General features: G+C 42.8%; 1 protein-coding gene across 1 annotated transcript in view; it reads left to right on the forward strand.

Annotated features, from left to right (window-relative positions):
* The window catches only part of TMEM178B (transmembrane protein 178B), a 206,721-nt gene extending 197,819 nt beyond the window's left edge, over positions 1 to 8,902 (forward strand). Inside the window, exon 4 of the mRNA XM_059473054.1 lies at positions 8,640 to 8,902. Coding sequence (XP_059329037.1) covers positions 8,640 to 8,890 — 251 coding nt within the window. The 3' untranslated portion in view covers positions 8,891 to 8,902. The remainder of the gene's footprint in view (positions 1 to 8,639) is intronic.
* Positions 8,903 to 11,690: the final 2,788 nt, after the last annotated feature.

The following is an 11,690-nucleotide window of genomic DNA, read 5'->3' on the forward strand; positions in this document are numbered from 1 at the left end:
TGAGAGGGCACTGGCACTTAGGAGAAGGAGAGAAAAATCTTCTTTAATGAGGTGCAGAGATCTTATAGTCTGGAGCAAAAGACAGGACAAGTAGTTTATGCACACCTCTAAATTCATTGTTTTTCTGTCCTAGCTCAAATCTGTCTCCCTGAACTTTGTGTGCAGTAAATTAAGGAGTCAGCTCTGTCTGGCTTTTCAGCAGGAAGAGCTGTTCATATTCCTCTGTGTGTTCATTTTAAGTCAGCTATACTGATTTGTAATTTCTCCCTCACCAGGATGGGAGGTACTGGCAGAAGCATCAGTACCTTCCAAAGTTACGGCAGCAGACAACTTGGCGCAGTCCATGAAGGGCATGCAATCAGGTTCCTTCTCAGGGATGTCAGTAGGTCTTTGGGGGGCTGACAGAAAGTTAAATAAAGTAGGAATAAAGCAGAGGAGACAGATTCTGTAGAAATACAAAAGACTTCCCCACCCACAGCCCTGGAAAACAAGTTCTGTGTGGTTTAAAATTCAGTGGTTGTCCCATATCCTTTAATAATGTCATGAGGTCTTTGATCTGTTGCTGGCTTCTGAATTCCAATGGCAAGATGCACCAAAGCCAAAGGAAGACAATGAAAACAAAACTGGAATTTATTATTGGGTTGGTCTTTTTAAAAGGAAATTTTGCTGAGCTGTTTGCATGCCTGACATAAAAGTGGAAAGACTGCACATGCAACAGAAGGAAGATTAATACTGGCATGATTTGCTAGACAGAAAGAAAACCTTACAGAGAGAATAGGGGGAAAATTTCTGTGTGTGGCAGATCTTTTTGTTAAATGCAGAGGCTGAAGCAAGATTTAAATTCACTTTCTTTTCTCCTCAGGTTGTCAGCTCAGAAAGCAACATTCCCCCTTGGGCAAATCGCTGCCACACACACTTGGTCTAATCTGTCTGGACAGAGTCCAACTGGACACTGGAAACTGCATTTAAAAAACAACTGGGAAAAGCTATAAATGAGCAGGGCCTTCCTCATTTCTGCCCAACCTGGCTCTTCCAGGGCATACAGAGATAAATCATGCCAATGTACTTGTATGGGCTATAGAAGATGAGCAGGTATTTCCTCTGCCACAGGAAAGGAGATTTCAGCATTGGCACTGAAATCAGTGTCAGTCTAGTTTGTTGCTTGCAGGCATTTATGTGGATGATGTAAGCTTCATAGGGGTGCCCTGCACTGAATGGTTCTTGCTGACCGGACAAAACTGCATCTCATTTTGATTTCTGACTATTCTCTCTCAGTAACTGTATCAGCACATATAGAAAGGATTTTCTCTTCCTAACAGGTCAACTCAGGGAAACAGTAATAGAGCCCACTGATTTTTGTAGTAAAGATCCTGAAAGTTGTACAAGCAAAGAGCCCTTTGGTCACTTGACAAAAATGAATGGATAGGCTTTTCTCCAGCACCTAAAGGGGAAAATATCCAAATCAGGTAGCCACCACCATCACTCCCAATGGCTTCTTTAGTACTGCCTTCAGCTAATAGAAGGATTAAAAAGGCATCTATCTTTTAGATATCTAACTATCCTTTTAGACCTGAAAGTATTCCCCCTAGAAATATTTATAGTGGCACACAGTAGGCAATATGGAAGAAGGCTGCATTGAATTTACTTGTGCTGTACCTGTTCTACAGTCTTACTTGTCTTGAAGAACATCTATCAGTAGACTTTTCAGCAATTTAGGATTTCCTGCACAAGAAAGATTACGTGAATCCTCTGAGGGTCCTTCTGAGAGATGTCCAATTTTTTGACTGGAAGAAAATGGTCTTACATACTTATAGATGTAATGAGCTCATTACTAAAAGACCAGATGCAACATGGTGCACAGATTCCTCCTACTACAGAACATGTCCTGTGACAAGGCAAACCCACCATGACTCCACAAGTTCCCTTTAGCTCTGACAAATGCCTAGGGTGGGAAGAACCTGCCTAAGGTACAGCTTGATACTAAATTTATGTGTCGTCATTGGAGGCAAATCTGAGGTGTGATGGAGTCACTTGAGTTTGTTCAGACCTCCAGTGCCTCTTTCTGTTTAATCTTTTGGCCTCTGCCTGGGTCATGCTGTGAGCTCCACACTGCAGAGGATGAAAGACCCTGCCAGAAGCCTCTCTATGTTGCCAAGCATGGTGCTTGCCAGCACACGGATGGGATAATTCTTCTAACTTTGGATTAGAATTTTTCTTCATTTTGACACTGAAGTCCTTTCTTTGCTTTCTGCTCCAGTAAAATCAGAATAATATCACAGTGCTACAACTGGCACAATTTTTGCTGTGTCCTGTCTTGTGGCTGCAAGTCCATGACTCGTTATGCTTGCTTAACGGCTGTAGTAAACCCACTTTATTATTGCTAGGTTATTTTGGTTGGGTCATAGGAATCACCATTGCTAAAGTACTCAGAAGTTTATTCACTCAGGCTTTGATCTGAAAGCTTTCTTCTCTGCCTAGTCTAGCAAACCTTTGTGCCTTTAGCTAAGTAATGTTGCTTTTGCCTTACGTGCCAACTCACAGCTCCAGAGAGTGCTTGCTCATCGCTGCAGCTCACTGGCTTGGGCTGTGCACAGCATGGGTGTTCACTCCCTGTGCAGTCCCATGCCCCGAGGGATACAGTCATGGAAATGTCACCATGTGCAAATCTGCAGTGTGAAATATGGAACTGGCACTTGTATCAGCAGAGCAAACTGGAGTTCAGCCCTCAGCTGCTGTAGCATTGTTCCTATACATGAGATGCTGATTTACACAAGCCTAAGCATGGTCCCCATGAAGTGTTTGGGGTTGTAGCTGAGGACACATAATTCTCTGGTGCCATAAGAAATTACAGCTTGTGCAGCAGCAGTCCCTAGACAGGCACACAGGGGAGGTGACACACAGCAGGAGCACAGTTCTGGCGTTTGCTGGGCACCTCTGGCACCTCGTGAGGCAGAAGGCCAAAGGCCAAATGCAAACCTCATTCTGAGAGTGGCTATAATGCAATATCATGACAGACCCTGCAGTTTATCTGGTTCATGGTATAAGATAAAAATGCATTAAGTCCCAGCCCAGGTGGGGATGTAATCTCACAAGGACACCGCACTAAATCTCCATCACCCAGTCAGATTTATCCTTCCATCTCCGCCTTTTTCAGAAGGGCAATTTTCCAGTAAACCCGTTGCTATTCTGCAGCCTATTGGTGATGCTGCAAGCTGCTTCTGCTGGAACAGTACATAATTAAGCAATAATTTATATTCTATGCGTGTATGCACAGAGCAATAAAGTGTTCTCAAGAGCTGCGTGCTGCTGAGGCGTTTAATCCGTGCACAGAAGGAGTTTACTGCAAAGCTGCTCCCTCCCTCCAAAAGGCTTTTGTCATCACTGTATTGGGAGGGAATTCGGTGTATTCTTCAATTATTTCATTTGATTTGGATATAATTTAAATAGTTAATGCTACACACTCCACTTTAGGATCAGACCTAATTTTATTTGCTTGTTTGATGTACCTTGAAAATAGTAAAAGCTAGTTGGGCAGAGAGAAAGTGAAGATAATGTTTCACTTGTGAGATTTTTCTTCTCACGTAGCTCTATAATGAAGGAAAGTGATGATAATTAAGTAAACAGCACTCCTTTCAAAGACATTAGTGGCCACAAGAAGCTACTAGAAATACTTTTAAGGGCAGAGATTTACATTTTTTTGAAAACTGCATGGTTTCAAAGGACACATTAAAATCCATACCTTTGCAGTTCTCTTTTTATCTACCAATTTATAAGTAATACTTGACATTTCCATATGCTTTAAAAAATAACAGAAGGTGAGAAGAATCAGTTTTTGGGGTTGTTTACTTTGTACATCTGACAGCACAGTTTGTGAGTCATTTCTATCTGTTGTGAGGGGTAGGGAGGGAATGAACATCATTCTGTCAGATGCGAAGGAAATGATTTCCAAATCATGAGACAAATGATCTGTAGGAGGAGGGTCTCAGAGATGGGCTTAGTGCCCAGATCATTTTAATTACCAGCTTTTTGGATTTCCCATACCTTCAAATTGGTGATGTCTCCTTCAGGTTCCAGTCAGACACCTCCTCTCTAATAATAAGGATGAGGGTGTTAAGATGTAGCTCCTGCCAGCAGGGTCTGTTTATGCCCTAGCACCACAAAGGTTCCCTTTGATCTGCAGTGCATCTAAGAAAGGCACCACTTCTTGTCTCAAGACATGACAGACCTTGGGAAATCCCCCAAGCTCTATGGCTCTGGAAGTTGAGCCAGGTCTGTGGGTGAAGGACGTGGCTGCTGACATGGTTCAAGGGGATACTAGCATCAGGGAAAATTCAAACAGATTTGCTATGGACAATTTGAGCCTGTTTGTGTTTAAATCAGTTCACTCACAAGCAGTTTTGCTCTACCCTGGAGGTGAGGTTTAAAAACTGTGGAGGCTTTGCAGACCCTCACACAGCTGGGCTGATTGGAAAGAAAGGGACATTTACAAAAAAGAAAACAATAATTCCTTGCAGCAGAGGCCCATGGCACTGCTTGATTTAATCATGCTTGAAAACAGCTACAGCAAAGGGCTCTGACTCATAATCCACATGGAATTAGGCTTTGACCAGCACTGACAATTACCTTTCCCTGCCATCCCTCTTCAGACCATGTCTGCCCCTTCAGCAAGGATGGCAGGACCCTAGTCTTACGTACATATATGGGAAATAAGTTCATCTCTGTCCTAAAAAACCTTCCATTCCAAATTAAAGGGACATCCAGTGTAATTTTTAATATCATTATTTAATATATAAGAAAGACAGGCACAAGATAACCAAATAACCAAAGAGGTATTTAATAGCTCAGGTTCTCAATGATGATCATCCACCCATTAGCAGGACAGGGACTGTCAGAACCAGGCCAAGATGAAGGGAGGCTACCTGACAAGGAGTCAGGATGGAGGTTTGACTACATGTCAAACAGCAGTTTCTGTGGCACAGACACAGCTTTACATGAAATTTCATCTCTCACTTGATTGAAGCATTTTGCAGTGACACGTGAATTACCTGTCAAAAATCCCACTGTTGCCGTGTCTCATTCATTAGGTTTCACTTTGGAGGATAAAGTGTAAATCCCAGCACAAAGAACTCTGTGAGTTCTGCTCCCCCCAGTGCTGAAGGACATGACCTTTATTTCCCTGTGCAGCTCATGTACCAATGAGCTCTTATTGACACCTGCCATTCACATTTTGTGCCAGGGCCATGGCTGGACCACCAACATTCAGGTCTGGTCATGTGCTTGGACCACAGCTATGGGGAGTGTTTTTCACAAAGAAATTAAAGTTTGTATGAATGCATTTCCAGGGGATCTGAGGCATTAATGCACATGTAGGAGGATACTTCACTGACAGCAAAAACTTGGGAGGAAACTGCAGAAGGCTTCAGTTTGACTTCTGGGGAGAAAAAGGATCATAGGGTTGGGAATGCTCATGACTTCCTGCAGTGCTGCTGCCTCTGAAGCACTGTGTCTATAGTGCAGAGTGTCATGGGCAGCAGCAGCAGCCCCCCTCCTCCTGCCACCTCAGCTCCATGTCTTAGCTGGACTAGCAGAGGCTTCATTTCCATGGGTAAGCTCATGTTCTGCATCCCTTTTACCCATGACTCCTTCACTACAATGGCCAACAACTGTGCAATTTGCAAGGATGATCTTTTGTGTTCTGACTGCCAGTTCATGAGGAAAAGCTACTGAACAGTCATGAGATAGGAACCTTTACTTGGCTTTCATCAGTAGCCTTCCTGGTGAGAGACAGATTAACTATAAGCAGGAACTTCCTTTCTTGGCTGAACACAAGCAACACATAGGACTCATAAAATGGCCGTAAAGATTTTTCTAAATGGCATTTTTTGTGTCTGCAATGAACAGTGCTAGAGAGACAGATAAGTCTGTGTTGTACAAGACATCCTGCAGAAGCACTGGGGGGTGACAGGCTGAGGACTGTGCTCTGCACTCTGTGACATTGTGCATGGCAGTCATTATTTGTCACCATGTGCTAGCACATTCTCCAGAAAGGGGCCAGGCTTTTCCTAGAGAAGTCTCATGCTTGTGATTTGCTTAGTTCTCTAGTGTCGTTACTTGCTCCTCTTTGCTGTTCCTTTGTTAAGGGGCAGAATACCCTCAGCAAGGTGGAGTGCCAATACACTGGGCACTGCTTAAATGCAAAGAGTAAGCAACACTCATTGCACTGAAGAGCTTGTGAACAAAACAGCCAAGACAAAGCGTGAAAGCACGGGGAGTATTTGAAATCCAAAGTTATTTCCTTCCCTTTTGTACTTAGCAAATGCAGCTTTAGTCTGGCCACACAGATTTTCCCACCCACCTCTCTTAACAATCTTATCTTTTGAGAGAGCAGAAATTACCATGTTCTTACTAGCAAAGAAAGGCCTTCCCTGTCATTTTCTAACCACATCCCTTTGAAATGAGCCACAGAGCTCAGTTCAGAGCACAGTGCCTCTGAAGCATCATTTTTCCCCAATCCCACAATGTTCTAGTCATTCTGACATAGAACACAGGGAACAACTGCATTCTTGTCAAACATCTTCATATTACTGAATAACTTAAGTAACATAGGAAAGGACATGTGGTTTTTAATCAAACAACCTGATTTTTGACTAATGGATTGTGGGATGGTGATCTCCCCATTTATCCTACTCTGTGCTTTGAAGTAGTATAGGAAAACTTCAGAGCCTGGGATCTCATGAGGCTTTTGCAAGAATACAGATCACTGGTTGCAGACTGCTGGGGTGCTAGTGGGAGGCAAGAAGACTGTTTAGAATGAAATAGGCAGAGTACCTACTGCAGCAGCTCACTGGTTCTCACCAGTGCCCAATGGCACTCCCATAGTATTTGTGAATATCCTGGGCCATCTGGCAGCTGCACATGGCATTAGCAGAAACACTTGACCTCTACAGCAGACACTACCTACAAGTGACATTCCAAAATACACTAGAGAAAAGGCCATCCCAACAGGGATAGCAGTGATCAGAAGAGGGAGCTGTAACAGTGATCTCACTGCAGGTCTGTAATAGAGATTTGCCTGTAGATTCAATGCCTATGTGATGTTCCTGCTAAATAAAGGAAGTGGGTATAATAGAAAGTCCACACATTTTGGTGATGTGGGTATGTTCCTGCAAATGCTCCCGGTTTCTGAACTGAATTCCATGGGAATTCACCAAATAATCTTACCTCTGTGCTCAGAGTGGAGAGGGTCAAATTCATTTATTCAATGCAACTGCAACTAAAAAGAGCAAAGCAGCAGAGAAACCACAACAAAACTGTTGCTGAAGAGAAACAGAGCCAGGCGCAGGAAAGAGTAGAAGGAAACAAGGACATCTACTAAGCAGAAGACAGGAGCTGGTCATTGAGACCAGGCAGATTGTGACTGCTTTGGAAGACTATGCTGGGTTAGGGATGGAACCAGGAAGAAGAGGACATTCCTCACCAGCAGCTGTAAGTAAAGAGATGCAGGATGAGCTGCACAGGTAGCACATGTCACACGCTATGGATGCATGCGTGAACAGAGGGAGGACACACAGGACTGACTGTGTGTGTCTGGAGGCTCCCTTCTGTGCCCAGGGCTCTCCAGGCAATCCAGAGAGGCCCACAAAGGGAGGAATTAGAGAAGAAAAATAAAGTACCAACTTCATGCTGATGTGAGTCGTTATCTCTTGTGGCAGGTGTGTAGCATCTGTATCTATCCATTATTTGGTGTGTGGGTGGCAATTGTGACATTTCAGGAGCTCAGAGTTTAGCTTCGATGAAGCTGGAGGCCAAAGATCAAAATTAAACCCATCTGGGTGGGATAAAGTTCAGCCTCATCTGATATGTGTGTCTTTCCATAACACCAACTGACCGAGCTAGGAAGTTTGTCCTCGCTGTGTTCTCAGGAAGAAATAAGAAATTAAATATTTCTGCAGAGATGGAAAACAAGAACAGGACATTTTGAAGATTTCAGCAATGTGGCAGAGGGCATCTGAATTGAAACTGGAGTCATGCAGAGGGCAGAATCTGAGTTTTGTGAAGGATTTAAAGATTTTTTTAGTGATATTTGAAAGGAGACTGTATAATGAAAAATTCTGTATTTTGATATAAGAAAAGCATGAAGAAAATCTCCCACGTAAGTTCAAATGTACCTTTCAACGGAGCCAGAATATGACAAGTATATTGTAATATCCTATAAAGCCTATCGCTGAGAAATTGGAATGAAACAAAAAATTCAAGGTTATTTTTCCTCCCAAAAATGTCAAAACAAGATTATTCATTCTGTATTTACTCTGTAAAGCAAAGTTTCAGAAAAATCAATGGTTCCATGGAGCATTCTTGTTCCCAAGGGAGTGCTCATAATGAAAAAATGTTCCTGTTGAAGTTTCTCCATACAGCTCTGTTCAGCAGCAGATCAATATTCAGGGCTCTGGTGGCACTCAATTCTTTCTCCATGGAGCCTCCAGACTAAGCCACTCTCTATACAAACATCTTCCCTAAGGCACTTCCTTACTGCTCGCTCCAGCTCTTCTCATGCAGCTCGGAAAGGGGTATGTCTATCACTCTTCTAACTTCTCTTTGTTTTTCTCCTCTCTCCTTCTCCCCTTCCCGCTCTCCTCCAGGAACCTTCTGCATCATTTCACTGTGCACGTGCGTGGCTGGAATCAACTTTGAGCTGTCCCGCTACCCGCGCTACCTGTACGGACTGCCCGACGACATCAGCCACGGCTACGGCTGGTCCATGTTCTGTGCGTGGGGGGGCCTGGGCCTCACTCTCATCTCTGGCTTCTTCTGCACTCTGGCCCCTTCTGTCCAACCTGTCCCCAGGACCAACTGCCCCAAATCTAGACCTGAGAACGGGACAGTGTGCTAAAACAAATAGCAAACAAATACACACACACACAAAGACATATATATATATATATGCCTAGGTATGCCTATACATGCATATATATGTATATATAATTATATATATATAAAATCTCAAATTAATGCCAGTGCCAAGGTAGAGCTGAGTCCAACATGGCACTCACATCTCCACTGGACTCTGTGTTGCTTCATTCTTTCTCACAGTGATGGGAAAGCTTTTCTCTCACATGGCTCTTCCATCCAACTCTTAACTTCAGCATCATACCTTAGAGGTCAAATGAACCTACCGTTGCACCTACCTACTGCCATTTGGGAGGGGGAACAGGGGATCCATGTGGGCAATCTGGAAGCAGAATCTGTACAGGACATGGTGGGGGCAGAGGCGTGGGGGGGTGACACAAAAAGTGGGTCCATTGCAGCCAGAAGGGAAAATGTAAACAGCAAGCAAATGAAGCATTTGAGCCACTTCAACAACATACCTCCTCAAGGCCATTATCAGAAACCCACCTACGTTCTTTTTCATTTTTAAAACAAAATGACAGAAATTGTGTCATTGGTTTTGGGGGTTTGTTGGGTTTTTTTTTCCTTAAAACGCAGAAAACAAAATGGACAGAATGTGTGAGGAAAAGTAGAAAAGCATTTTCTCTTTGCCTGCCAAACTTTAGAGAGAAGCGAACAAGTGAAAATACTACTGATAATAATTAATAATAATAAACATCCAAGAAAATAAAACCAGAAAACAATAAAAATCTCCAAGAGGACATTTCAGCGGACTTTCCAACAATGCGGTTTTAATCTTCCAGCTGCCTTACATCCAGGCTTACAACTGAGGCTGAACTGCTAATGTAAATGCAGCAGAAGGCCTTTTGAAAATGCTGTGATACATGTGTGTATAACTTTTTCTTCCCTCTTACTTTATTTATTTTTTTTTAACAAAAAGAAAAATTTAAAACATTGCAATGTGATTGTTCACCAAACCATCCATGCTGTGTTTGTGGCCCGAGACTGAGGCACCCAGCGGCAGAAGTGTGAGGAAAGCTCAGGTCTGAGACAGCGTGTCTTCTCTGGTGGATTTCAGCAGATTTTTTTTCATGGAGCTTCTGAGAGTTCAGGATGGTGGATCCAGGGGAAGACTGACCAAGGAGAAGGGAGGTGGGGGAAGGCCTGGTAGCTGTTCTTCCCAGGGATTTGATGGAATGGGATTTCATCAAGTTTCCGGTTTGGATGTTTGAGACAACTGAGCAAAAGCCATTGTGGAGGAGGAAAAGGGAGCTAATTTCTGTAGAAGAGAAGTAAGAGATGCCTCTCATTGTGTTCATGTATGCCAAATAAGACCTTCCCAAATCTTGTCTTTGGAAACTGCCCCAATTCAATGGACATCTCCTCTCTCCATCTGGGAGGACTGTGTACAGATGGATGTGAAAGGGTCAGATGCAGAGAACAGAGATCCATTTCCCATGAGCTTAAGCATTGTATGATATAACTGTGAATCTGCAAATGGAACTCTCTTTTTTTGGTCTTTCTCTTTTTCCTGCTACTACTCTTCCTATTGTCTCCTTTTTCCTTCCCTCTGCTCTTCCCGTTGTTCAGGTCATAGGTCCCAGAAGAGCTAAACAACAGCTAAGTCTGGAGAGGTGGGTGAAGGCCATTAGAGAAAGAAAAGCATTTTGGCTGTGAGGACAGTGGGTCATTGCAGGGTACCAGTGGCTGAGGGCAAGGTAGGGAAGAAGGGCCAAGGGTGTAGCCAAAGGGACTCTGAAGAACGATGACTGAATTGCCATGTGCAAAAGTGAGGGCACCACTGACAAATGTGCAGGCAAAGGGAGACAGGGCAAAGAAAAAGTCTCCCCAAAACCAATCCAACCCAACATGCTCTTAATTCAGGGATAGTACCAGCAATCCTTTCTTACCTGATAGCTGCATGATATGAGTCCTCATTAGTCAATAAAAAGTAATCCTCTCCATCTAAAATATCTCACCAGGAGAAGGAGCCTGTGCCTGCTGCACAGAAATGCAGGCTTTAATTTCCAGGTCATGCCATTTACACAGCTGGCAAGAAACAGTATTGCTTGGTTTAAAAATATCCAGCTAACAAATAATTCTTGCACATATAGTTGTATTACAGTGCTCAAAGAAACGAAGTTTCTGGAGGACATGTTGGAATAGAGTAGATTTGGGTTTCTTCCATTCTTGCTCAACTACCTAGCTTTTGTTTTCTGTTGTCTACAGATTCCCCAAACATGCCAATACCAGCTACTAAGTCAGTGTGTTTCCACTGAAGTGCCATCCCTGTCAACTGAAGTTTCACAATTTCATTTTACATTAGATGTGACCAGAGAAATTACTTATTTATTCAAGTTGAAAATACAAGCCTTTTGAAAAAACTTCCTTTTTAAGCAGATTGCTTTATTTTTTTTTCTGGGAAGGTTTTCAAATAGAGTGGTTTTGAAAAGTTTTGAAATCATTAGACTGTGCAAGTGCCTACTTGTTAAGGAGGTTGATGAATTACCATTGAACAGAAGAAGGAAATTTAAAACAAAAATAGCCTTGAAGAGCTAAATGAAGGCTGAATGCAGAAAACCAATAACTGGAAACCCAAAAAAAACTATTAAAAATTTGTTCATTTCTTCAAAGCATGAAAAATTTTGGAAAAAAACCCAACTTATTGGTAAGAAATTATACAGCTGATTAATTAAAACAGCTTTGAATGCAAACTTTCTTCCTCCTCTGCAGTGCTGACTGTGATAGGAAAGGTGTTTCGTGTAAATACAGATATCTGGAGTGACACAGGTAAGCCAGAGTCA

This window comes from Ammospiza nelsoni, chromosome 5 (assembly GCF_027579445.1).
Source record: "Ammospiza nelsoni isolate bAmmNel1 chromosome 5, bAmmNel1.pri, whole genome shotgun sequence".
In the NCBI taxonomy this organism is placed as follows: Eukaryota; Metazoa; Chordata; class Aves; order Passeriformes; family Passerellidae; genus Ammospiza; species Ammospiza nelsoni.